At 38.7% G+C, this 26,759-nt stretch overlaps 2 protein-coding genes across 6 annotated transcripts in view; one reads left to right on the forward strand and one right to left on the reverse strand.

Moving 5' to 3' along the window:
* itga11a (integrin, alpha 11a) overlaps window positions 1-19,736 on the forward strand; it is a 72,200-nt gene extending 52,464 nt beyond the window's left edge. For 4 of the 5 annotated variants that reach the window (XM_032517804.1, XM_032517815.1, XM_032517787.1 and 1 more), the window contains 17 exons: window positions 2,785-2,988; window positions 3,783-3,913; window positions 4,154-4,320; window positions 5,933-6,072; window positions 7,166-7,276; window positions 7,432-7,517; window positions 7,633-7,843; window positions 8,025-8,123; window positions 13,052-13,128; window positions 13,403-13,486; window positions 13,762-13,852; window positions 14,003-14,116; window positions 15,460-15,543; window positions 15,645-15,755; window positions 15,933-16,028; window positions 17,054-17,167; window positions 18,841-19,736. In XM_032517804.1, coding sequence (XP_032373695.1) covers window positions 2,785-2,988; window positions 3,783-3,913; window positions 4,154-4,320; window positions 5,933-6,072; window positions 7,166-7,276; window positions 7,432-7,517; window positions 7,633-7,843; window positions 8,025-8,123; window positions 13,052-13,128; window positions 13,403-13,486; window positions 13,762-13,852; window positions 14,003-14,116; window positions 15,460-15,543; window positions 15,645-15,755; window positions 15,933-16,028; window positions 17,054-17,167; window positions 18,841-18,918 — 1,998 coding nt within the window. In that variant the 3' untranslated portion in view covers window positions 18,919-19,736. Of the gene's footprint in view, window positions 1-2,784; window positions 2,989-3,782; window positions 3,914-4,153; window positions 4,321-5,932; window positions 6,073-7,165; window positions 7,277-7,431; window positions 7,518-7,632; window positions 7,845-8,024; window positions 8,124-13,051; window positions 13,129-13,402; window positions 13,487-13,761; window positions 13,853-14,002; window positions 14,117-15,459; window positions 15,544-15,644; window positions 15,756-15,932; window positions 16,029-17,053; window positions 17,168-18,840 lie in introns of all 5 variants that reach the window. The other variant, XM_032517795.1, reaches the window with a different exon arrangement.
* Window positions 19,737-25,064: 5,328 nt separating this feature from the next.
* LOC116693562 (relaxin-3 receptor 1-like) overlaps window positions 25,065-26,759 on the reverse strand; it is a 2,139-nt gene continuing 444 nt past the window's right edge. The window contains 1 exon segment of the mRNA XM_032522584.1: window positions 25,065-26,759. This exon segment is cut by the window's right edge and continues 6 nt beyond it. Within this exon segment, the coding sequence (XP_032378475.1) occupies window positions 25,971-26,759 (789 nt within the window). The 3' untranslated portion in view covers window positions 25,065-25,970.

Raw genomic sequence — 26,759 nt, forward strand, 5'->3', positions numbered from 1 at the left:
TTCAGCAACAAGGCAATTCAAAGTTCTTTACATCAAACATTAAAGAGCAATTTAAAACGGTTAAAAATAAAAAAAACTTTAGTCATGGCAATGCTGTCCGTCAATCCATACTAAAATAAAGAAAGAGATGTGTTTTATATGTCTGCATAATAGGTGTGCATTATTGAAAAATCTCTGCAATTTATTTACTGGATTGCCATGAAATGTTAAAGTGGCTATAATCAATATTTAATTAACAGTGGATTACCTCTTGAACCCACAACCTCACAGAGATGCCAGCGTGACTGGAGATTATCACAGATATTTTACGTTTTCCGTTAAAAAAAATGTATTCATATTAACGCTATTTGGATAGGATGTCTTGAATTATCTGATATGTATGGTATAGCTGAGATACAGTCAGTTATTGTTTAGTTATTGTAAGTACAGGTAAGAGTACAGATAATTAATGGCAAGCTAAAATTGAGCTGCCTTTGCACGGAAGGCTCTGACCAAAACATAAGAAATAATTACCACAAGTCCAAATAAGGTCTCCTGAAGTCTGGCAGCTGGTCAAATATGAAATTCCAGTCACAGTCTAACAAAAAAATAAGCTGCACTTTTAACTTTTTCCTTAGCCACTGCAGACTGGTCGTGACCCTTCATGGCCATATCACAAGCCATATGTTTCAAATTTAAACAGCGGCGGATATATTTTCCCCCATTTCTCCATCTATCTCCCTCTTTGTCACACATGCACACATCAGGTAGCAGAGAAGTAAAAAATCTTTTCCTAAATCAACTCCCTTCCGATTTATTCATCTGTATTAACAAATGATCTCATGTTTTGTCTCCTGACCCGAAATATATTATGAGCTGGGATGCCAAGTGGAGCAATGTTATGCATGACTACTGATGGACTGAAGTATTTGGTAAAATTCCAGTCAGGCAGTTTCTTTCAAAGACATGGATATTTTCCATCTGACTTTACACTCGCTAAGAATAGAACTTCAAATAAATACGCTAAAGCTATATGGTGTCCGGTTCTTTCACAACCCAAAGGTAAAATTCCTTACTTTGTTTTTGCCAGATGTTATATATTTGAGTTCAAAAAGGCAGAATTAAAGGATTATGTGGAAAATACAGACGCTGATCCAAACTTTATCTTTTGTTTGATAAGAGCAAAGATGAAACATGTTGTTTGTTTTACCTGTTTAAATTCCAACATGATTTGTTGACTAAAGATGGTTTTGAGATCATTGAAACAACAAACCTAGCTGGATGGAAGACAGAGAGGACAGCCATCCCTTCCTTGGTGTGATGCTCTCTTATGCTTTCTCTGTGTTTATGCATGCATGTGTCATGTTGTGTTTGATGTATCAAGATGTTTGCGTGCTAAGTGGGATTTTCTAGGCATTCTAGTTGCCTGCAACATTATACATATTAATGCATTGACAATAACTCAGACAGTGAGGAAAATGAAATCTCTGAAACATGGGGGGTCCTATCAGAATCTGGTAGCTACATCAACAGAACTGGATATTCTGGTTCTGCAGGATTTTCCTGGCTGGGTTGAGTTTGGAGAGGTTCAAGCATTTCTTCTCTGAAAATGTGGTTCAGTTATGGCCAAAAACCAATTTTCTAAAACACTGGCCATTATATGAATTATGACATTCAGTATATACATTGAGCATGATAATGTAGAACAACTACTTACTAAAACTTGGCTGGAAACAGCTCCACAACAGGGACTAATGAAGCCAAAGAAATACACACCTCACCTAAATCCTAACCCTATTTCAATCAGGAAAGACATGTTTGCAGATATGCAAATTAGGTTTATTGTACAGCTCAATAAAATGTACAAAGTCTTTGGCGCTTAGACTCCATCGCTATACGAATATTTCGTACATCTATATAGGGGTAGAGAACCATCAGACCCCCCGATGGAATCTAGACACCGGTGGTGGCGACATGGAGCCCGAAGACCAGACCAAAGGAGGCTCCGGACTGAGAAACAGATTTTTAAAAGCAGGGTTGTGGGTCTGTGATTGGCCCTTGCAATTTGTGTATGATTCTGATTGGTTAAGCAGGAAGGTGAGCGCCCCCAGCCAGCTGATTCCATTTAGGAAGAGAGCATTTTTTAAATTAGGTTTTCCTGAAAGAATTTACGCTGAGCTACATTTGGAAGCCCAGACAAAGGTATACTACGGTATCTGGGTTATTCTCCCAAATGCACCAGATACACACTGCTGTTGTTTACACAGTGGATTGTGGGACGTGACTTGGCAAAATCAAGTTAAACAAAGTGAGACGTTGTGTGGCCAGTCTAAATAACACACAGGGAGTTTTAAATGTTGAAAGAACAGATTATAGCATATTTCTTTGGTTCCAGGTGTTTGTAATTGAGCAATCGTGTAAGTATGAAGCCATGATAAACCTATTGGTATATTAGCCATAACAATAAGACAAAGGCTATAAAATAGTTTAAATGATGCAGCAGTCCAGTTACTCATATACATGGACACAGATTTTCTGGGAGGAGAATTAAGGCTCGGACATATTGTATTGTATAAATTGTTGTGTTGTGGTTGAAATATGTATAGTATATAATCTCAAATTATTGTCTCAAAAAATTTAAACTATCCCTTCAGGGGCAAATGCCTTCAGATATTTGGGAAGTGGCAAACAAATACATTCTAATACTGTACGACTTGGATGTTTTGTGTAACATACAATATATATATAACTTGTATTTGAATAAATCTATGTGAATGCTTCATTATGTGTCCCTTCACCCCTCAGAACCGTTTCGTCCTTGAGGGAGCATTGGAAATCCATAATGGTGGCCAGAATGCTCGCTTTGGCTCATCGCTCGCTCCCGTCCCCGATCTGAACGGTGATGGCTTCAATGACTTGGTGGTGGGAGCCCCACTGGAAGATGACCACAAAGGAGCCATTTATGTTTTCTTCAGCCAGCACAACAGAATAATACGCAAATACAAACAGGTAGGAGCTGTACAACGAGTACAGTAAGAAGACAATATCAATGGATCTGTATGTTTTTGCTTAATGACTTTAATCACATTTTAATCATGTGCATATTAGGTAGTGTCACAAGTGTCATTTATACTTAGAACAGTTCTGTACCCAGATGTGTTCTACTTGTCTCAAAAGGCAGAAGTAAGTAAGAGGAATCTGTCAGTGAGGGCTAACAAAACTAGACAAGGAGCAAGAGGACCAGCAGTGAATAGGATGTAGTCATTGACAGATTGATTAAAACGGCTATAAGCACAATAGGCAATCAAACAAAGGACTGTCGGGAAAAGGGCTGACATATACTGAGTGATTAATAAGGAAATAAGGGGCAGGTGGGTGTGGAGCATCTACTGTACAAGTGGACAATAAACCCTACAAACACAGGAGACTCTCAGGCATGAGAATCTAGCAGAATGTGCAAAATCTGATGTGACAGTACTGATTTAAACAGAACCAGGAAGTGAGGGTGACCACTTTAAGCAAATGGTATGCTTCAGAGAATGGTTGATAGTAATGTAAAATATAGTATTTTTAGTATATGTGCTAAACATACAAAAACACAAACCACATGCACTTTGTTCTCAAAATAACTTGAAGCAATGCCATATGTAGCAGCTCTAGACTCTTTATAATTATTTAACTGCACACTTTAATTGCACACACAAGACTGCTCCAATATTGACTTTAATCCCTACGTTGTAAACTGTGGTTGTTGTCATTATGATCCTTGTTTGCTCACATCTCTTCTTCTCTCTGTTTCTCAGAGGATAGCAGCAGTAGATTTGGCTCCTGGCCTGCTGTACTTTGGCCGTAGTATTCATGGCACAATGGACATGAACAATGATGGTTTAGTGGACCTGGCAGTAGGTTCCCTTGGTGCTGCTGTTCTCCTCTGGTTAGTATTTCACCTTGTAAATAATACTGTTGGATTATTCAACACGGCTATTGCAGATACTTTTAGTTATAAAAAAATGTCATCAGTTACTTTATCAGTTACTGTAGTTGGCTCACGGTTACATATACAGTTAAAAACCTCTGATAGAGTGGTTTATGTTTATGCTTTCAGAAAGAATAATATTTTTAAGTCACAAAGGTCTTGGGTTGGTTTTAATCAAATAGCTTTATGCCCTCACAGGTCACAGAGTGTTTTCCGGATATATACCACTGTCAGGTTTGAGCCCAGTAAGATCAACATCTTTGTGAAGGACTGTCAGAGAGGTGGCAAAGACGTGACCTGTATGTCAGCCATTGTATGTTTCAACATTACTGCCATGACAGCCATTCCACCCACACAGGAAATTGGTAAGCGAGCAAAAATAATCCACTGCTGTGGAACCATCTGAGTGAAATTTCCAAGTTCCCTTCCTTAGTTTTGCCTAATAAAACTCTAGTTCATCTATTACTAAAGCAGACCCTTTTACTTATTACTTATTGCTCAACCTATCTATCATCTATAGATAAAACAAAATGTCTTCCTAAGAAAAGAAAAAAAAGAAAGAAGTATTTCCTGAAATGGAAAGATGCTGACACGGTTAGGTGTTTTGTCAAGCCTCTGGATAGTGAAAAGCCTTTAACAGATTATTTTCTTCAATATGCTTGAGCAGAGAAATTTATATTTTGGATTTGTTGTGGCTATCGGATTGTAATATGACTTTGGCTTTAAGTGAGAAAAGGCATTCAGCCCTCTAAATGTATATCCTTCCTGGCTCCGATTGACTTTTGAGCACGCGGTTTCCCGTAAAATCTGGGATGGGTGCGTGGCGCCAAAGCGAAACGTTTCTTTACTAGCAGTAAGAGATTCTGATTTGCTGCTGTTCTCTGCCAAAGCTAATGCTACTGCATCCAAAACTGGTATATCTCAACCACAAATGTTCCTTTTATTGTGTGAACGCTGGATGGAATGCATCTACATCTTTTATTCGTCTTATAAAAGAGAGTCGTTTCTAATTGTGTGGTGGTGGCGACAACTACAGAAGGACGTTGTGCCACCCATAGTCGCCCACCTGCATATAACAGCAGGGTTTCTCTGCTCACAGTTTGCTTTTAGAGATATGATGGCGGGGTCTAGTTTCACTGTGTATCAGAGGGGAGGAAGCTAAGGTGCGGGGGAACATGTACTGAGTTAACCTCTGACCCTTCAACATCTTAATCCAATCTATCAGACGTGTCAAAACAGAGTTGAGGAAAAACAGAGGGACTTATCTTGTCTTCGCTGTTTACACATACAGTGGAACGCGTTTATTTAATTTTCCCCTCATTGCCGTGTCTAGCTAGTAATGCATGGCAGATGTGCTGGTGTTTGTGAGTTAGCTCTGGTCTATTGCATAAAATGGAACTTAGTTTTCTGTCCCACTCTAGTTAATCTTATTGGTCCAAATATTTATTTACAGTATTTGAGAGAAAATACTTAACTTACAACTTTTTAGATGTCCTTTGTTGGGACTTCTTGCTGAATATACTGCCGACAAATACTACGGTGAAGCCAAATTATTTAGTGTCCATTATCTGCCCAGATCTTCTTACATAAGGTATTAAAATCTCACTGTCTCTAATTCTTTAATTGACCCCAAACACAACTCATGCACAAGTTTACCCTTAGTAGATTTTTCCTTATGCCATGAAAACACAAGGCCGTAAATGGAATGCCTTTTAAACAATGTGGCTTGGGAATGACTCAGTAATGTAGCCAGTGGGTTTGAATATACAGTATGTTGAATACAGATTCATCATATGTTCAGAGTCAAGCTAATATTGCATTGCACTGCAACAGTGATGTCATTTACCACATCCTGGTGAGGCCATTTGTCAATTAGTCTGCACTAACCGAAGTAAAAAAAGAAGCCATCTATCTTAGAAACATTTGAACACAAATAGAACAGTGTGTAATTTCTTAACTCTTTCTATGACCCACTAGGGATCAAATATAATGTGTCCATTGCGGAGAGACGTTTCAATCCTCGGGCCATACTAGACAACCCAAGCATGCTGCAGCCTCAAAACCTGACACTGTTTCCTGAAGAAGAGACCTGCGACCACATCTACTTCCACGTCATGGTGAGGCCCATGATGGGGGTTGCAAAAGTCAATAAGAGCAATGAAAGAATTGGCTTTACATGTTTTTGTTCATGTAATTTTTTGTTTGTTTGTCTGTTTATGTTTGCTTGTAATGAATAATTCATCCAAAGAGTGATGTATCCCAGTGTTCTCCCCTATGTTAGATGGGTAACAGTAGTATGTATAAGAAGTAAGATTATGTGGAAAATGTTAGTACTGTCAAGGTTAGAATGCTGTTTTTGACAAGAATTCAGTTGTGGTAGATTATCACTATTGATACATTGGTCAAAACCAACACAAACCGCCCATTAAAATAAGATTATAATCATATATTTTGAGCATTTCCGCATATTGTACATTTGTGTAAACCTTTTAAAAGCAAGACCATATTTCAGTGTCATAGATAAAATGCAAAGGCTGCACATTCACATTTTGCTATAAGTAAATATATACATAAATATAATAAATTATTTAATTTAAAGCAAACCACCAGGGAGGGCACGCATGTGAATCAGCCACCCTCAGCATCAGGCACCAGTGTCAAGGATTTTATGTGATCCAGAAAGGCTTCCAGATTTAAAAAAAAACAACCTTTTAGACAGCCCTTCAAATAGTATCTTACTTTCAACAGCTTGATCCAAAAAGCAAAGTAGTGGAAGCCAAGACATTTTGTAGTGTGCCAGAGAGAGTAAACGAGTGATTTTAAATCCTGGTTAATTTTTCCAAACTGGTAAAGTGTTTACTGTTTCAATTATAGAGTAATGTATCCCAGTGTTTTCCCCTATGTTAGATGGGTAACAGTAGTATGTATTACTAGTAAGATTATGTGGAAAATGTTAGTACTGTGAAGGTTAGAATGCTGTTTTTGAAAATAAGTCAATTGTGGTAGATTATCATTATTGATACATTGGTCAAAACCAACACAAACTGCCCATTAAAATAAGATTATAATCATATATTTTGAGCATTTCTGCATATTGTACATTTGTGTAAACCTTTTAAAAGCAAGACCATATTTCAGTATCATAGATAAAGGGCCATGATAAATGAGTAAATCCACAGGCTAAGCTTTGAATTTAATGTGTTATATTAGGAGACCACAGATTATGCACGGCCCATAGTGTTTTCTGCACAAGTGGGGCTACAAGAAGCAGCCGACGGACCAGTTCTAGATGAAAGCTGGCCTACTGTTGTGAGGACTGAGGTGAGAGACAATCCTACTGAGAGACTATCCTGTCTCTGCTTTCAAGTTATTAACATGCACTCTTATAAATTACCATCTGATTCTGTTAAAGTACATATGAAAAGAAAAGGATTAGTAGTTTCTTTGACTTGACAAAAACATGTCCCTTTGGCCAGCTTCCCTTCTGGAACGGCTGTGACGAGGATGACCGCTGCATACCTGACCTGGCTCTGCAGAGTATGACCGACCTGATGACTCGAAAGTAGGTACACACGATAATACACAGACATACCGTATTTACACACCCGAGAAAAAAACTGATCCTCAGATGCTCTGTTACTTATGATTTCACTTGTCTTTCTCTCCCTGCCTCCCAGTCAGTTCTGTGCGCAGCCTGTCCAGTCTCGTGGTGCTTTCTGCCGCCATCTAAGTGAAGGAGGGGGCGAGGGATCTCTGCGGGTTATAGAAGGAAACAGGAGGAGGATGGTGGTGGATGTCCGATTGGAGAACAAAGGAGAAAACGCCTACAATGCTCGCCTGAATATCACCTACACACCTAATCTACACTTCTCTAGCCTCATAGTCAAGGTACATTTTCATCAGGCAAACACATTTGGGTCATGGTGAGAACATTGTCTTTGTAATGTATGAAGTTGTCCCAAATATATTTTAAAGAGGCTCAGATTCAACCAACAGAGGAGATAAGATAAATGGTGCATTTAAGATAACATTACTGTATTTAAAATAAATGTTATTATTTTCTATCCAGGACAACTCTGACATCAAAATAGAGTGTTTCATTGAGGACAAACTGAGGAAAGAGAAGATCTGCAATGTCAGTGCTCCGTTCATGAGGGCTAAAACTCAGGTGAGATATCACACTCTGAATTAATGAAATTATCATTAAGATTTTTTTTAAATGTTTAAAAGCTGTGACTTACTTTATGATTTGCTATTAGACAATCTACTAACAAAAGACTTAGACTTAACTGGGTGTATGTTTTGCTGTTGTATTTGTGGGAAAACAGTCAAATCTAAATGATTGATTGGCAGATTTGCAGGTTTTGCAGTCATTCTAGAGAATTCCTCAATGTTTGACATTTTCTTCCTGAGAGAATCCACATTTCTGTATTTATCTGACTGAACTGAAAGTCAAAGTAAAAGTTGTTTTTTTCCTACCTTAACAAAATAATTCAAATTGGAGTTTTCATGCCAACATGTGCCGTATTAGATCACAAAGGCCCAAAAAAATAGGATGCATGCTTTAGATGACCATAACGGACTATACTGGTTGATGTTAAACCCACAAGCCAACCAGAAGAGCCAGTTTAGTAAAGCTGGGAATCAATACCAATACTGTGATTTTGATACCTGTTCCTATATAATACTTTTTTTCGACACCATTTTTATAAAACAAAACAAAAAATAACATTACACATTAGCACACACATCTTTTCTTTTATTTTCCTGCTCCTACTACGTGAGCCCTGTTGTAGAGTTTGTCCTGCCTGCCTTTACGATGTGTAACGTTAGCTGATCACAAACATCATTAGATCATGGTAGAGGCATGCTGCATGCTTGTTGGCGTACTCACGCTGGTGAGATTTAGTCCTTATGTTTTGAAATAGGTTATTAAATGCGAGGCATTTTTTGATACTCAATACTTTAGGGGCAATTTGGTCGGGGCCTAAAAAGTATTGACTTTAGTACCCATCCCTACAGTTTAGTTCTGGTTTGTGAGTTCCCTTCTTTCTGTACTCTGACATGAAAGTCTACAGTGTCAACACTAAAAACATGTCCTTCTCTATTCAGATTTCTAACTATAACATGTTTAAGAAAGCAAGCAACTGTACTTTTGGATTTAATCGTAAACGTGTCCTATTAAATCAGTATAAAAAGCTTTCAGGGACTTATCAAGACAAACCAGCATTATTAACATCCTTATCTTAGTTTGCATCCTGTGACAAATGTAGAGCAGATGGTCTCCCATAAAGCATGAAACGTGTTGCTACAATGTTGTGTAGTTTCCCAGACCAGGCACATGCCCTTTAACCTGAAGAAAGTTCAAGTTACTATAAAGTCCAGGTAGGAAGTGCAATGCTTCATTGCAAGTGCCAACTTTCATTAGGCTATGCTAATGAAAGTAGAAATAATATATATAATTAGCCATAGAAATCAAGAAGGTTGTACATTCACATTTTGCTATAAGTAAATATATACATAAATACAATAAATTATTAAATTTAAAGCAAACCACAAGGGAGGGCACACATGTGAATCAGCCCCCCTTAGCATTAGGCACCAGTGTCAAGGATTGTATGTGATCAAGAAAGGCTTCCAGATTTAAAAAAAAATAAAAAAATAAAAACTTTTAGAGAGCCCTTCATATAGTACCTTACGTTCGCCAGCGTGATGCAGAAAGGTGCCTAATCAGCAAAGTAGTGGAAGCCAAGACATTTTGCAGTGTGCCAGAGAGAGTAAACGAGTGATTTTAAATACTGGTCATTCTTCCAAACTGGTAAAGTGTTTACTGTTTCAACTATCAATTTTTCATCTCATGAAAGTCCTGCTTCTTCTGGAGCTTTTGTCCATATCCCATGGCTTCTTCAGTGAATGAAACTTGCTAAGGTGTCATCCCATGGCATTACTAATAAGATCAAGGATGAACCTCCACATTTTTCATATGTTTGAAATTCAGTTAGAAAAAGGACACATTGTCACTGGCACATACATCACACAACATCACAAAAACCGACAATGTGGAGTTTGGAGATTTACTGGAACACAAGCCAAAACATACCGTATGTGGGTCCTGTTGCTCACACAGTTGTCTAAATGTGACTTTGCATTATTTTCGAAAGCATTGTCTTAAAGGTTAAGTACCTGTACCTAAATCTGACATAAAAAACAGTCAAGCAATACCTTCTTCCTCTACATACCATTACAAATTTAAAAAGCACCCCCTTCGGTTGTTGTAACATTATTTTCAGGGTACATCTTAGCAACAAGGTAAACAGGACAGAAGAACTTTCTTCTTTGGCCCTCAAGGACATTACCACCACTTTATTCTAGTGCACCAGGTGAGACTGAGTGCAAGATGCTGAGAGTACTCTTTCTCATCTGTTACTGATTCTCACATTCAATTCTGCCTTTCCACAGGCTTGTGATGTCAACGATATTTACGAGACTCTTGCACTTTCCAGTGTATTTTACAGCACAGCATCAAGTTTTATTTTTAAGAGGGTGATGTTTGAATTAACTTTGCTAGGGAGGACACTGATGGTACATCGCACTGTGCAATTAAAAGCTGTTAAAACAGTGAGCAGATTAAAACTAAGCCTTTTCCATTGACGTCTGAACAATAGTCTTTCAGACCGATACAACATATGCTGATAAATACTGTAGGAATGAAGGAATGAAGGTGACTGAAATTGTTGATGAAATATCCTAACCACGTCATTATCACAAACAGTAGTCATCTCCACGGCAACGCAAATATCACTCCATTTCTCTGTGTAATGCTCCCCGACAACTGAACCAAAAGGACTCCGGTCACCGTTTAAAACTCCCAGTGATTTATACCCACTCATTCAGCCTGAATACCATCCAGAGCCACAAGGCTGATCTGCTCTGGTCGGGAGCCTTTTTAAAAAATGTGGCACAGAGTTAAACAAGGCTGATTGTACACCAGGGGTTCTGCCAAGCCTGCCCAAACCGCTGTACAGAAAGTAGGAACCTCAGGGCAAGCATTTTAAAGTAGCCAGTTATCACTCATGTTTTGACTTTTCTGGTTGCGTTACTTGTGTAGAACTAGCATGTACTATAAACTTTACTACTGCTGCATCAAAGTGAGGTCTAAGATCATACTACAGTGGTGACAAATGTGTTTTTTTTTAATTTCTTGTGGGCTCACACAGAGACAGGGAACACTAGTCATTGTTAATTGTTTAATGATTGAGAGTGAACGTGGCTCAGGGAAGCGAGTTGGCTACATCAACCCAGAGAAGGAAGGAGAATTTCCATGTTTAACTATGCTGCCGCACAAACATCCTTTAGCCACGGACAATCATGTCTTCCAAACCCATACCACTTGCATGCATGTCTCGTGTCTCTGCATTCTTATTTGTGTTTGTGTGAGTGTGTGTGTGAGTGTGTGTCTGTGTGTTTTCATCTTAATTTCTTCGGAATGATCATCAAAATAGGATGATCCAATTATTGTTGGATGACCAAGATGACCCTTTCTGTTCTAGGACATTCATAACAAAGACAAAAACAAGGGATCATTTTCCACTAGTAGGATAAGATTATTTAAAAATGGGCTGTGGGGGAAGAAGTTTCCAGATTCCTTATTTAAGTAGAGTATCAATAGCCTGACAAGCCAAACCCACATCAAGATGTTGGGTCTGGGAACTCACGATAGGCAAGGCTCAATCCGAGGGGCGGGATTAACAGTTTAAAATTCCATCTGCACGCAATAGAATAGCGCTACAACCAACCAGAGCAACGCTGATTGACAGATTAAACTTTTGCCGTATCCGGTCGGCAAAACTCTGAGCACATCTTCCTTTTTTAAGAATGACTTCGGTGCTTAACTCCGAGTCTTCCAGAGTCGCGGCCAAAGCCGATTCTAAAGACAATCTTCTTTCTTTTCAAGTAGCAGGGAATTCACAAGGAACCTTTGCAGCTCTGTCGTCCTTATGTTAAGCCCGCCCACCGAATCTATACACGATGTGATTGGCCGGACCAGAATTTGGTTTTTCCAGCTCACAAGCCAATGGAGAGTTGCTAGACTGACCCTGGCTGCAAATTACATTTGTAGGGTAGGGTGTCAATACAACAGTGTAAAAATTCAAAAGTAAAAAAAGTATAAGTATAAGTAATAAGTATAAGTACCTGTTCTTTGTTACTTCTCTGAGCCGCAAACGATTTTAGTAAGGGGTCCCAAAGAAAACAACCAATCCAATAGTTTTAATGTGAAATCTTTAACTAAAAAGTATGTACTAACTCTAGCCGTCATTTAAATGCAGTGAAGTAAAATATTTGCCTTTGAAATGTAATGGACTGAAAGTATGAAGAAGCAGGAAATGGAAATACTCAAGTAAAGTACGAGTACCTCAAAACCATAAAACCAAACGCACTTTCCACCACTGAAGTTTGATCATCATGTTTGCATGTATGTACTATATCTGTGGTCGGTCAAGGATGAGTCAGTCTGTATGAAGGAGGAAAGCTACAGTAAACCTTGTTATGCATTCTTCTTTGGTCAGACGGAGGATTTCATTACAGCATAGAGGACTGTAAACAATACTCAGCTCGGCTCCGTCTGCTGCCAATCAATCCTCCTCTCCTCCTCTTCTCCTGGGTTGCCTTCTGTTTTCGTTTGTCTGATTTCCATTTTCTCACAAACCCATGGTCTCTTTTGTTTCTATCTCTCTCCTGCCTCCTCTTTTCTGCCTTTGGGCTGTGTGTGTGTGTGTGTGTGTGTGTGTGTGTGTGCGTGTGCGTGTGCGCGCGCGTGTGTGTGTGTGTGTGTGTGTGTGTGTGTGTGTGTGTGTGTGTGCGCGTGTGCGCGCCCAAAGCCCTGGACTTACAGCAGGTTATTGCAGGCTTTACTCCTTAATCTATAACGCAGAGCCTTTACTGTTGAGGAGGGTGTATTATATACAGTAGCATACAGTATGGAGTCAAAAGAAGCTTCTGACATGTGCACTTAGTGTTTTTTGTTGTTAAAATCTAATGATGATAAACTGTTAAAACTGATTTCTTCTTCTAAACTGTATTTTCTCCTCTGTGTAGGTATCATTTCGCCTGGAGTTTGAGTTCAGTCACACTGTCTTCCTAGAGCATGTCAGGGTTGTCCTGGAGGCCAGAAGGTGTGAACCCTCATCTGTATTTTATAATGATTGGCATCTAAATGCAAGCTTGTCCTTAATTGTCCTTAGTGTCTTTACTGATGCTAATGGACCACAAAGACATCCAAACAATGCCAACCAAGCATTACTTCGACCCTATATACCATGTGGCGAGATCATGATAAGATAAAAAGCTGCAATTGAACTACAAGGATGAACATTTTGACTGGTGTGTCCCGCTGTAACATCATTGCTCAAGTTCTTTAAACATTTTTTTGTCTCGTTCTCTTAACAGCGATGGTGAAGAAATGAGCACGGTTGATAATTCCAATGATATCTATTATTCACTGAAATACGAGGCTGACCTTCTCTTCACTAGGTTTGTCAATTTTCAACGTTTTACCCAATAATGTGTGTTGCTGAAGCTCTTGAGTTGAAGCAATGAACTTGGAAGTAAAATACCTGGAGCAAAGTGACATTATTCAGCATTTTCCAGATGCCATTGACTCAGTGTGGGAAAATAAGTTGCAGATACTGTAGCTAGAATTGTTATCATTTATCTGGCATCACAACATATGCTTTTAAGCTCAAATAAATGGACAAAAATAGATTACTCACATTATACATGTTCTTGTTTATTCTGTACTTCAAAAGGAATTCAAATCAAACTAAATATGAGATCAAATCAGATCTGGCACTGGAGGAGCCTGGAGTTATCGGTCCTCCTTTCAACTTCACTTTCCAGGTGAGAAGCAGTTAGCATCACTTAAATTTACTGTACAGGAAAACACTGCTTGGAAATCTGTTTATTCCGTTCCCGCTTCTCCTTTCGAGATTTGCTGGGGGGCAGGAGCTTGAAAATAATTTACACAATTTATTCATTGTTGTCATTCAGATCCAGAACCTTGGCTACTTTCCAGTAAAGGATCTGCAGCTGAATATTGAGATCCCAGAAATGACCAAAAATGGGAACCAACTTCTGCAGATATCTGACCTCTATATTGACCAGGTGAGTGTGGAGCCTCAAAGTTGATTGTTGGGTGATTTAAAGTGGGAATATGTTACAAGTTTAATTTAAAATGGATAAAACTGCTCAGTCAAATAGTTGCCAAGTTATGATTGGACAATCACAGCACTGGGGGGAGGGGTTTAATAACTCTTTGCTTAGATTATGTTTAAGCACCTAACATCTTGTATGTAGTAGGGTGCTACTGCTATTTACGGAGGCCTCGAGGTGACATGGAGGGGGGGGATCAAGGAAAGAATTAAAATTAATAAAACATGTACTGGAACAATCACTTTTGTGAGATCTTGGCTTTGCTTTGCGAGATCTTGAGTTTTATTTGCAAGATCTCAACTTTGACATGGAGAAGAAGAAAAAAATTGAAAAGAAAAATATTAAAATTAATAAAAAATGGACTGGAACAATCACTTTTGCAAAATCTTGACATTGATTTTCGAGATATCGAGTTCAAGTTCTTGCAAATCCAACAAACAATAAGGCTAAAAGCTATAAAGCTAGCTAGCTAGTATCTAGCTAGCTGATAGCACGACATGATTACATCTTCTTGGTTGTCTAAATACATCTGTTTATTTTGATGAGCATTACTAATTAATACATGCCAGAGTGAAGTGTTACAATAGGCATTGTTGTTGACTGTTGATGTCAATAACCGCAGGCTAACCTTAGTAGCTAGCTGGTATCTAGCTAGTAGCATGACATGATTATATCGCCTTATACATCCATTGTTTATTTTGTTAAACATTACTAATTAATACATGCCAAACAGAAGTGTTGTACAAACAATGTCGGTGACTGTTGATGTCAATAGCGCTAGTTTGTGTTGTTGTAGCAACATGCTCGTTCGTGAGCTTCTTTCTCGTGTCACTTACAAGTTTAGCTAGTTTATTCTCCTAATACAGCCATGGTATAGCTAGCTAGATATGTGGCAAACTCATGAACTTGCTGTTTCATTATATAAAATATTCACTCATTCATTAACGGTAAACATTGTGTTTTCATTGTTTTTTAGGAAGAAATATTTCAACAGTTTTAGAAATATAAAAAATAAGACAGCTTTAGAAGTGCTGGTAGGTTGTTTAAAAAAGGGAGAAAAAAAAACCTTTCAACACAGTCAGGATGTTCCCTTTGCTACCAGTCTTTTTTAAGCTAGGCTAACAAGTACGGACTTAATCTCTGTATTTACCATATAGATTTTCTCATATCTCCCAAGATGTTAAACTTTCTTGTATTACAGGGCCATAATAATTTTTGGTTAATATTTCACTCTTTCTCTGCAGACGTAAGATTGTCACATACTAACTGGTGTTTTCACTCATGTCACACCTCAGAGAGATGGTACGCGCTGTTTACCACCTCAGCATGTGGCACAGAGCAGGGCATCACCTGAGGACCTTTCACGCTTCTCTCGCTTGGTAAAGTACAAGTCAACCAAACTCATTCCCAAATAATCTTCTTATTTCCAACTTGGTAACCTTTTATCATCTTAAGGCTGATGTTTGGCTTCCTCACACAGAACCGGTCCAACACCCTAACTCTGCCGATCCAATGCACCGTCACCGTGGCCGCCTACAGAGAAATTGCAGTTAGAATCACAGGAGCACTACGAATAGATACCTTACACACAGTGAGTTTAAAAAAAAAATGCATGCATTCATAAAGTTAAAATTCCCCAGCATCTTAATAACATACAAGCATGACAGTGCTGTAGTCATCTGGCTGTTATTCTTCTTTGACTCTGTAGTGATGACAGCTTTGTGATGTGTCTGTGAAAACTGGCAGCGTGTTTTGATTTCCTCTCCAGCTGAAGTTTAAAATCCTAGAACTGGGAACCAGTGGATCAGTGGAGCTCCCCTCCTCCAGCCCCATGTTTTTACATGAAGAAAGGCCTGTCAGACATGTGAGTCAACAACAAGTAATGCTGTAAACTGCCTCTGTCCTGGGTTTGACCCGACTCAAATCTGAACTCATAATAGCATCATCATTTTAAAAGATTTAGCATCTCTCTGATATCTATCTATCATATCCATGTGTGAATACAGTGTTTCGTGCTTACGGATATCAGTCTTTAAAATGCATTGAGACTTAGAATGGACTGAATGTATAAAAATAGTGTTGTATCTTTGATGCTAAACAAGAACATATTTTGCTGCAGTGACAGCCTTATTAAAATATATTGTGGTTTCTGCTACAGTTGAGTATGGCACTGGATAACTGAAACTGTGATGAATCAGACACCAAAGGTTGGTATTGGAGCACATGTGTTGTGTGGTGCTTAGGGACCGAAAGGACCAGCGGCACAACATGTACAAGTCTGGACTCATACACTAATCTTTGCTGCCATCTATTGGCCAGTACAAATAGTCAATGATAGTCAAGAGCCAATGCATACTGATGTCTTTTTCACTGACATGAGCTCTAAATGTATAATTAGTGTATAAAGGGGAATGGATTTTTGTGATAAACCTGGTTCTAATCTGTGCTGCAAATCTTCCTTTAAAAATATACAAGTTAAGAAAGAACATTTTCAGTCCTGTTTCAGGCCAATTTCAGAAAAATGGTCATTGTTAATTTTACATATGCACACATCTTTGTAAATATCCACAGTTTTCCATGGGCTGAATATAACTACAGTTAAATATGTCTGGATTTTTAATTTCATATAATCATTATCATCTCTGGGTGCATTATCACTGCCTGTGAATGTTACAGAATGCTTCATCAGTGCTTCATCTTTAGTGTTTCATCTTCCGCCATCATACATTTACACCTGGGTACTTTATGTAAAATGTCAGAACATTGTATTTTAATTTTTGTGCAAGATGAACAAATAACCTCAAGATTATAACACAAGTTTGGTGTGTATCTAAAAAATGAAATGAGAAATTGTATTCTGATTCAAATATCGGCTTATCTCACCCACAGATAATATTGGAGATCAGAAAGGAGGGAGATTACAGAATCCCTAACTGGATTATCATTGGAAGCACGCTGGGAGGACTCTTATTGTTAGCCCTGCTCATTCTCGCTCTATGGAAAGTAAGTCAATCATATCATGCACATTATCAGTTAAGATATTATATTGAATGTTTGTATGTTTGTTGAGACAAGAAAAGATCAGGTGTGCCTCTGTACTGTTGCTGTTTTATTTTAAAGTAGGTAGTAGCATATTATTCTACTACCAAACTAATTCTGCTTTCCTGAAGTTATCTGAAGTATTGAAAGGCCTTATTTAAACCTAAACTGTAGTCACAGCAACACTTTGGTTTAGGGTTATGCTCTCTGGTAGAGATAAAATAACGTATATGTAAACATGGATAGACTGACACTGAAAGCGATATTATTCATTGACAAACTATCACAGAATATCAGTATAAAATTGTGTTTACATATTATATAGGACAGTTACTAGTTGTGCACTATTATCCAATGTATGGCCCCTAGAGAAAGAGAAAAATGCCATACATTACACAGTAGACCATGTGAGTTCCCTTCATGTGCATGTTTTGAGTAAGAAATATTGCCATAGCTATAAGGTACTGTGTATAGAAGGAACCTCTTTTTGCAGCAAAAGGTCTAACAGTCAATAAAGGCAGCCTCATGTTTACAGTCAACACAAGAGCTATTGACTGAAACACACAATCTAGCTCCGGGCGACCATATATAATAAATATCATGCTTTTCTCTTGGTTTAGAATTTCTCATGTTCACAAGACCCATTTGGCTTCTTTACACTTAGAAATGACAAATATACATTCAGACAGCAGGTCTTTTTACCTTTTTAAGGAAAAGCAAGGAAGGTTTGAACATTGAACTAACTGAAAGGCCGTGCACACTCATAGTAAACCCACACAGGTGAGTTAACTTATTTTTGCTTATTATTGATTATTAGTATTAAGTAATATTATTGATCTTAGGACTGCGTCGATGTCTGCAGTTTGATTAACATCTCTCTAGCGTGCACCTGTTTGGGCTTGACAAATGACACCTGTATCTCCACACAATTTAAGCAGAGGTATACCTCTAACCTGTGTGGCTCTGCGGGGTCATAAATTAAACAAAAGCACATTTGAGAAAAATAATAAATCAAATGCACAGGAAAATGTAGATTTTATAGTTCAGGTGCATAGCAGCTACATGAATTTACTCTCTTCACTGTGTTTGTTTCTGAAGCTGTAAATGCTTTAAAAACACTTTTATATTTGAGAAATCTTAATTTAAGGTCCACTTACGTTGTCTTTTTTGGAGCTTTTAGCGCATCATAGATCTTCATCACATGTACATGGCTTAGTTCTCATCATATGAACGAAGTGTGAAACAAAGGTCGTGTAATTACACCTGAGCCAGTTCCATTCACTGATTAAAGACAGATTAAAAGCGATTGAAAGCTCAGAAATAGACCTTAGTCTCGTTTTTCCTGACCTTCCTCCACAGCACTGCGGAGGAGGGTCTGGCTAGTCCACACAGCAATCCGCAAATGGAGAAAAACGTGCTCTGGTTTATTGGCATTTCTCTAAACCAATCACAATTGTCTTAGGCGGTGCTAAGCAAATTATTAGTGGATATAGATTAAATTGACTTTAACGGATGATTGTCCCACATATTGATCCCGTGGGCACGAATGAACTTTCATGCACAGTCTTGTCAGGCTGTACCTCTTCTAATTTCTAATTTCGTCTAATTTCTTTCTGTTTCACTGCTCTCCCTCCCAGCTTGGCTTCTTCCGGAGGCAGAAGCGGAGAGACAAGGACGAGCAAGAGGCAAACGGGAAAGTGGCCGAAGAACGGTAACGCAGGCTGAGGGCCCCCAGCAGACAACTTTTCCACAGGGGACCCGTCACTCAGGGACCAACCCACCTCCCCCTGCTCCTCAACACCAAAGTGGTGCCACATAGACAGTTCTGCATGACCGCTGAAGCGAAGCTTGTTCAGTGCACTGGATCTGTCCCACGCTACGACCCCTGACCTCCAAGAGTCAGCACTGTCACACTCACTTAACATTCCTGCACTGTTGCGGCATTAGGGCCTTCTTTGTCTATGTATTCACTGCCCTCCTTGTCGAACCTTCACAGATCTTTGAGCTCTCGTTTTCCTGTAGCTCTGGTGCTTTTTCCGGTCGTTAAAAAAAAGAAAAAAAGAATAGAGGGAGCTTTGATCGATCCGTCCCAAGAATTTCAGGCCACAATTTGCCCTTGAGGCAAGCGTTAGCCAATCACTCTTTTGTCTCTTCCTGTTGTGTATTTATTTAACTCTTATGGTAAATTTTGAAATACATGAAAAACCTCAAGGGTGATTTTCCACCCAAAAGCTACCACAAATGTAAAGTTACTATACTGTATATTGAATTCGATGTTTTAAAAGATTTTATCTGCATCTATCTGCAACATGTTCAGCTCACTTGCATAATTAATTTATGAAGAAACAAAACTTAACTAAAGTCGCCAGAGTACAAAGATTCATGATGTTTAACCTACAGAGACGTTTACAGAGTTTCTTGATCTTTTTCTACAGAGGAGAATCTTCTAAAACCTGCATCCGGTCTTAAGAGTTCACTGCTTCTCTTTTAATAGTTTCGTCCTGGAAAACATTAAACATTTGATGCACTTTTACTTTGTACAAAATTAACTTGAATTTTGTAAATAGTCAAGTACCTTTTTATACTCTTTCAAATATTTTTTGGGGTTTCATTATTTTCCACATGGTTTATGGCATTACTTTGTAACTAAGCCAACAAGGCTTCGGGTTATTGAACCTGTTACGAGATGTCGCATGCCTTTTAACATGCACTGCATCAGAGCAAAAGGATGTGCATAAAATACTGCAAGCAACATGGATTTCAACAAAGTCATTCTCATGAAGAACTGTAACTAAATGATAATCTGATGCCATAAAGATGAGTCCAGTAAATGCAGATTGCTTACAATATGTCAGCTCCTTCCTTGTGTCACCAACGAATGTCTGTTTGTCCTGTTTGATGATGTGATAGAGCTGCAATATGCCTACAAATTAAACATTGTATATGTCTATCAATCAATTAATCAATCCATATTTATTTACAGCAACCACCAGGTATCCAAAGTGCTTCACATGAAGTAAAAAAATAAAACATGCAGTAAAATAAGAAACCAAACACATATAAGCACGAAGAACAGAAAGTGTAAAAATGCTGCTACGTGTGAAAAGCCATTCTAAATAAATAAGTTTTGAGGTTCAATTTTAAAGAAGCTACATCTGTTATAGTACGGATGTCAGGAGGAAACAAGGTCTCAGTGCTGCAACTGCAAAAACATGATCACCCCACAGTTTGAACCTCAACCTTGGGACCTCTAAAATCAGTTGATTGGATGACCACAAGCAACGACCTGTTATTTTCGGGAAGGTTTCAAATCTTGGACAGATACGCCAGAGCCAGGCCATTAATGGCCTTAAAAACGAACATCTTAAAATCTTAAAATTGATTCTAAAACGCCAATGGAGAGTGTAGAGAACGGGGGTAATGTGTTCCCCCCCCCTTGGCGGTCATCGGTAAAAATCAAGCAGCAGCATTTTGCACAACTTGAAGGCTGGAAATAGAAGTTTGATTGAGCCCAACATAAAGGATATTACAGTAAACCAGCCTTGAACTAATAAAGGTGTGAATTGCCTTCTCTAGATCACGCCTGTTTAGGAAGGGTGAGACTTTGGCTAGAAGACGGAGCTGTAAAAAGCTAATTTTAACAACATTATTAATCTGTTTGTCGAATTTCATGGTGTTGTCAAAATATCAACCGCAGATTTTTAACAGCTGGCCTAACGTATAAACCACCCAACTTTGAGCCAGGCACGTTTAGCATGCAGAATTACCAAAAGAAAATACATCCAGTTTTATCCTCATTCAAATGAACAAAGTTTTAAGACAGCCACAGCTTAATATCATTAATTTAGTTTTGTCTTTAGTTAAAAACAATGTTGACCTTGTAGTTGAAAAAGGAGTCATATATAAGAATAACATTAAGCCCTATGGAGTCCGTTCATTCGCATTCAGAGATTGACACATTTTGACTACAAAGATGGCTGCAAGCGGAAATAACAACAGCTACAGTGAGTTGTTCTTTTTAGTAAACTCAGTGAACACAAACAATGTTCTCAACGCTTGTGTTCATGTGAAGAGCCCCTGGTGATACTTAGAGCAAAGTTTAATGTTGTATTGAGCCATCTTTGTGTTCTAAAAATAACGATATTGATGCTATCATAGAATTGCCCCCAGCAATCCCATCGAGAAGGCTATTTGACCAAAAAACAATAATAGGGTCAATCTTAAAAGTGGTGCTTCCGTCCTAATTATGCTTATAAACAAAAGTTTATATTCACAAAAAGACCCCAGGTTGCATTTTGGTGAGAGTTACTATTTAAGGCAACATGTATAAAGAAAAGAGGATAGGGCCAAGAATGGATCCCTGTGGTACTCCAAAGGAGAAAGGAGCAGGTGATGAGGAGAGGTCACTGATCATTGCAGAAGAGCTAAACCATTCAATGAATGTCTTTTTTATTAGACATCTGAGCAGTTTCAACTACAGAAGGGGAGGCCTGGAGAACCAAGAGAGTTGTTTAATAAAATCCTCTCAATTAATCCGATACACAGAGACAACGTATTTTCAGAGTCCCAAAGGACCAAAGCAAAACAAAGTTGGCAGCCTGCCAGCTATATTGATCGGATACAGTCATAACTTGGGAAATGGGTTAAAAATCCTTTAGTGGACAAAATAAGTATTTTCATCCAAGTGTTTTTTTCTAAGTTAGAAGAGTCTTTGCTGGTCACTGAAATACCTAACTATCTTTTAGAGAAACCAATAGTTAAATCCACAAATTGGGCCCAATATTAGGTGGTAACTATGAAAACGAAAAAAAGTTTTGGCCTCTTACCTGAATTCTCGACTTATACTAGCTAGTGCAAAAATATCTACATTAAAATATTTAAGCTAATGTTTCGGGAAAACATTTGGCAAAAATACGCTCACTCGCTTTTTTACGAGAGATTAGAAAATTGATCGGCCTCACTGCACTGGAAAGTGGTATTGATCTTTTCATCTCTGAGAGAAAGTGAATAAGCGCACTCACAAGACTCACAAGAGACAGATTAAGCAGTAGCAGCAGGGGCTGAGCTATTCTGACTGCTTCTTCTTAGTATGGTTTGATCTACAGCCCAGAAACACCAGATCTTATATTTCTAATCAACCAATGAAGAACCTGAACATCCCTCCCTCGGGTCCTTGAAACTCCAAGTCCCAAGGTCCTTACAGGTTGATAACACGGACCTTTATGTGTATAACCTGTGGATTGCCCCATTAACAAGAAAACATCAATTTCTGTAATGCTCTACATCCACCAGTAAGAGACAGTGTTTACCTTTAATAATATCTTCCATACTGCAACCATGGAGAAATGTTTAGACAGTTTGATTAGACTTTATCCACTGTTTAGTTAGCAAATAAACTAAGTGGATCATGATGATATTTGTGATTTTAAATATATATATATATATATATATATATATGTATATATATATATATAAACTGCATTAGCTTTATGGTTTTCTTTGAAACATTAGATATTGAAAACCTTTTTGAAGATGGGCTTTTCCTGATGCATGTCAACAACATCAGAAGATGATGTGCAGCTAATATAACATTTGGTCATGTTTTCTCTGAAGAAATAAACTGACAGGTTTGCCACACAGGTACTTTAATCATTTAAATCTTAAGGATTGTTTCCAGCATCACAAAGAAAAATGTGTCTTCAAACACAAATGTGACTGTGTTTGACAGTTTGTTTTTTTTGACCTGCAGTGTTTTAAATTACATCTAAAAAGAATCTGTGAAGGCAAACGGTGATGTTTGGTAGAGTGAAACAGTCGTTTATGTTCAGGTAAGCAGGTTTGATTCAGTCAGCAGACACGTGCTGACCATCTGCCGCTGACAGTGCCACGGTGAAAACATTGATCACTGAGGGGGAAATAAGATTGTTGCAGCTGCGTATGTCGTACGATCCAGCAACATAAAAAGGAAAAGCAGCCACACAACCAGTACAGAAGGTTAGCTATAAATCCAAGCAAAGCACAGTCAATTAATCTAAAAGAAATATGAGGTTTTGTGAACATGCTGCAGAACATGTTACAATATAGACTAAGGAGTGAAAAAATAAAAAGGCCACCAGCCATGTGGTGGGGTTCCAGCCTGCAGAAGGTTTTGCTTGCATACAGTATATGGCACTGCATAGCATCTTATTAATTTTAAAGGGGGCATTTTATCAGGTTTTCTTCACAGGAGGAGCCGCAAAAGGGGACTGCATCAAGTGTTCTCAACTGGAAAAGCATCCTAGAAAAAAGATTTAAGGTGCCTTTATTGTGATTTCTAAGACACTTGGAAACACAATTTGGCCGATTAATTTACCCCTTCCGATACATAGTAGCAGTGGGCAGCCAATGGCACCACATCACATTTATTTCAATGAAAGGGCACAGAACCCTTGCAGGGCATGTTATCGTTTTTTATCTACAATATAGGGCATGCAAGAGGGCGAGCAACAGGCACCAAGGGGGGTGGGATTAGAGATTTCTTCTCATTTGTCTGCACAGTGACCATGGGCAAAGCAAAATGAAACCTTTGGGGAATTATCAAAGGAGACTCAGGGTACAAAACCTGCTGTGCACTGATTGGATGTCAGCATTGTTGCACACTCGTTAGCTTGAACAATTTACTGAAGTATATTAGGAAAAGTACAGTCACGATAATTCTCTGTGTTTGATTTGATAGAGGTTATACATGTGCGTGTGTATGACATATGTGTGCACACTCTTCAAACTCTTCAAATGTTGACATTGAACATCTCAGCTCAGCATAATCCTCCTGGTGTAGCCTACACAAATTAATCTATTGGCAAAGCAGAGTTTTTTTTTACCATGATAACTCAAGTAGTCACACCTCTCAGCTGAAGTATATTTATGATTATATTTTTTCATTAGAAATATATACAGTATATATATACATATATATATACTGTATATATTTCTAGTATTACATATGGAACTACAGAATGTATTGTCTAATTTCTGTTTAAAGTAATGTGTTTTTCTATTGAAATAGCTCTCCTGATATTGAGCCAAAAACATGATGTATTAAGTACTGTCCAAATGCATCACTATTGAATGGTGTGAGAGAGAGGTCTGAGGATAGAGGGCATTGTATGCTGTGCAGATTGAGAAGCCCTTTGAGAAACGTTGGGATTTAGGGTTATATAAATAACACTGACTTGATTTAAGAGAGTACGTATGAACTGACGTTTATAGTACTTACAGATTTCAAACACATATTGCTTTAGGAAAAGGTCTGCGGTTTGGACACGTTGTGGTCATCACTGTACACCACCACTGGCCACACAAACAATGAGGCCTCAGGACACAAAGAGGAGAAAAGACACACAGGGACAGACACTCATTAGCACACAAAGGTGGCAGCAGCAGACTCAGCTGCCTGCAGGAGACTCCCTCAGCTCCGGGCTCTCCTGCTATGTGTTTGTTGAATATGCCAAGTGACAGGTGCAGCCACTGTTAACTTCTCCCCTGGTTTACCTGAAACAGCCCATGTGTGGGGCTTGAGCTGGTGTTGACTATAAATTAAGGATTAATAAGTACAGGCTGCTTATGATGAAAAAGAGTTTGGAGATGCTGTATTTCATCAACAAGTCTAACACTGGATAAATGCATGTAGAATTTCTTATCTCAATTTTGCTGTTATCTGTAGGTGTAACAAATTCTCCCGCTTATGTTGTGCACTCAATGCTCAAGCGTCAAACTAAAGAATGCATGAATGACAATTTGGAAAGAGAAAAGTTTATTTTATTGTTGAAAGCCAAAGGAAAAACCTTTAAGAATGCACCTGACAATCTGAAAAAATGTCCACATTTATATACATTAATGATGTGACAGAAACATTGAGTGTAAAAATGAATATGAAAGAGAATATATACAACGTTCTGCAGTATACTGTATATACACTGTTTTTTGTACATTAGTGGTTGAACACAGCTTAGAAGTTTAAGGTTTGACCATCACATTTTTATGTGCACAATGCAGAACACAGGCTATCTATACATGTCTATTAGAGAACTGAGGGTGCCTCAGAGTGGATTAGAAGTTAAGTGAAATCTATGGCCACATGAAATCAACCACTTACTACCAACTACTTCAGATAAAAAAGGATTAAAAAAAACAGTCGATCTACAGACAGGCTTGAAAACGTTGCAGCCTTGTAATTCTGTTTTGACCTCAGAATCCATTAGGTCCTTCGTAATAAAATCCCATGTTTGAGTTTCCGTTACTCCGCCATGTCTCCGGTTCGATTCCGCCCTGAAGACGATTGTCCAACCCTCTCTCCCCGTCTCTCTGGTGCCATGTTTATTTTCGGTCTTTGTTGCCAATTAAAGGCACACATTTCATAACAGTAGTAATATCAAGGAGCAAAAATAAGATGCATGCAGCTGCATTTTAAAGGAGAAGAAAAGAAAAAAAATTTAAGATTGATGTTTATAATTAGTATTAATTCTTTTATTTGGATTGTCTTTCTTCCTTGGCAGTAGGATGGTATGTAACCTGTAATAAAAATTGCAAGTCGTGAAAAAAGAAATGCACACCCATGTATTCATCAGTGGAATTACAAGGGATCTTGTGACAGTTGTATAAATGAAATACTTTACACTTAGTTCATATCATACAGTATGATGGATTCAAGCGGACGTATTACGCACGAGTCATGGCAGTAACAGGTGGACAAGCAGTTGCATTGGGGCATTTATTTCACCAGACTGAGTTATCTGGTGTATGGCATCTTTTTGGAGCTTGGTACGCCTTTACGGTCTATGATGGACAGCGTGTACTCTTCATTGTCCATAATCTGGAGATGCACGAGTTCCTGGGTTTCTCCTTGCGTTAAAGAGCGCGTCGCGCAGACCTTCTTGGAGGAAGTAGTGGAGATTCTCCAAATCAAACTGCTGAGATGCTTCCTAATCTCTGGCCTCATCAGGCAGTAAAGGACCGGGTTCAAGCAGCTGTTTGCGTGCGCCAAGCACACAGTGACCGGGAACACGTACGTGTGCACCATGTAATAGGACTTATCCCAGTCGACTGCGTTAAATTTGACCAAGACACCCCAGAAGGTGATGGCATGATTTGGCATCCAGCAGAAAAAGAAAGACAAAACCACAATAGCGACAGATTTGGTGACTCTAGACCTCCGTTTAGAGTTGCTGCTGTCCATGCTCCTCCGTTTTACGAAGCGCAGGAGCATCAGATAGTTAACGCAGACTATGAGCATAGGGATGATGAAGGCTATCAGTATTTTCTGGATGTGATAGAGGGCGAGCCAGTCGTGCCCATCAGGAAACTTGAGGAGACAGAGTTTTTCACCCGCGATCACAGTCACGGTGGAGAAGACAGTTGTCGGAGCTGTGGCCACAGTGGCCGCCACCCACAGCACCGCGCACACACACTTTACGCACCGTGACCTCCTGCACGCTGTTTTCTTCAGGGCAGAGGCGACAGAGAGGTAGCGGGTCACACTCATGGCAGTGAGAAAAAACACGCTGGCGTACATGTTCAT

Source organism: Etheostoma spectabile, chromosome 1 (genome assembly GCF_008692095.1).
Source record: "Etheostoma spectabile isolate EspeVRDwgs_2016 chromosome 1, UIUC_Espe_1.0, whole genome shotgun sequence".
NCBI classification, from domain to species: Eukaryota; Metazoa; Chordata; class Actinopteri; order Perciformes; family Percidae; genus Etheostoma; species Etheostoma spectabile.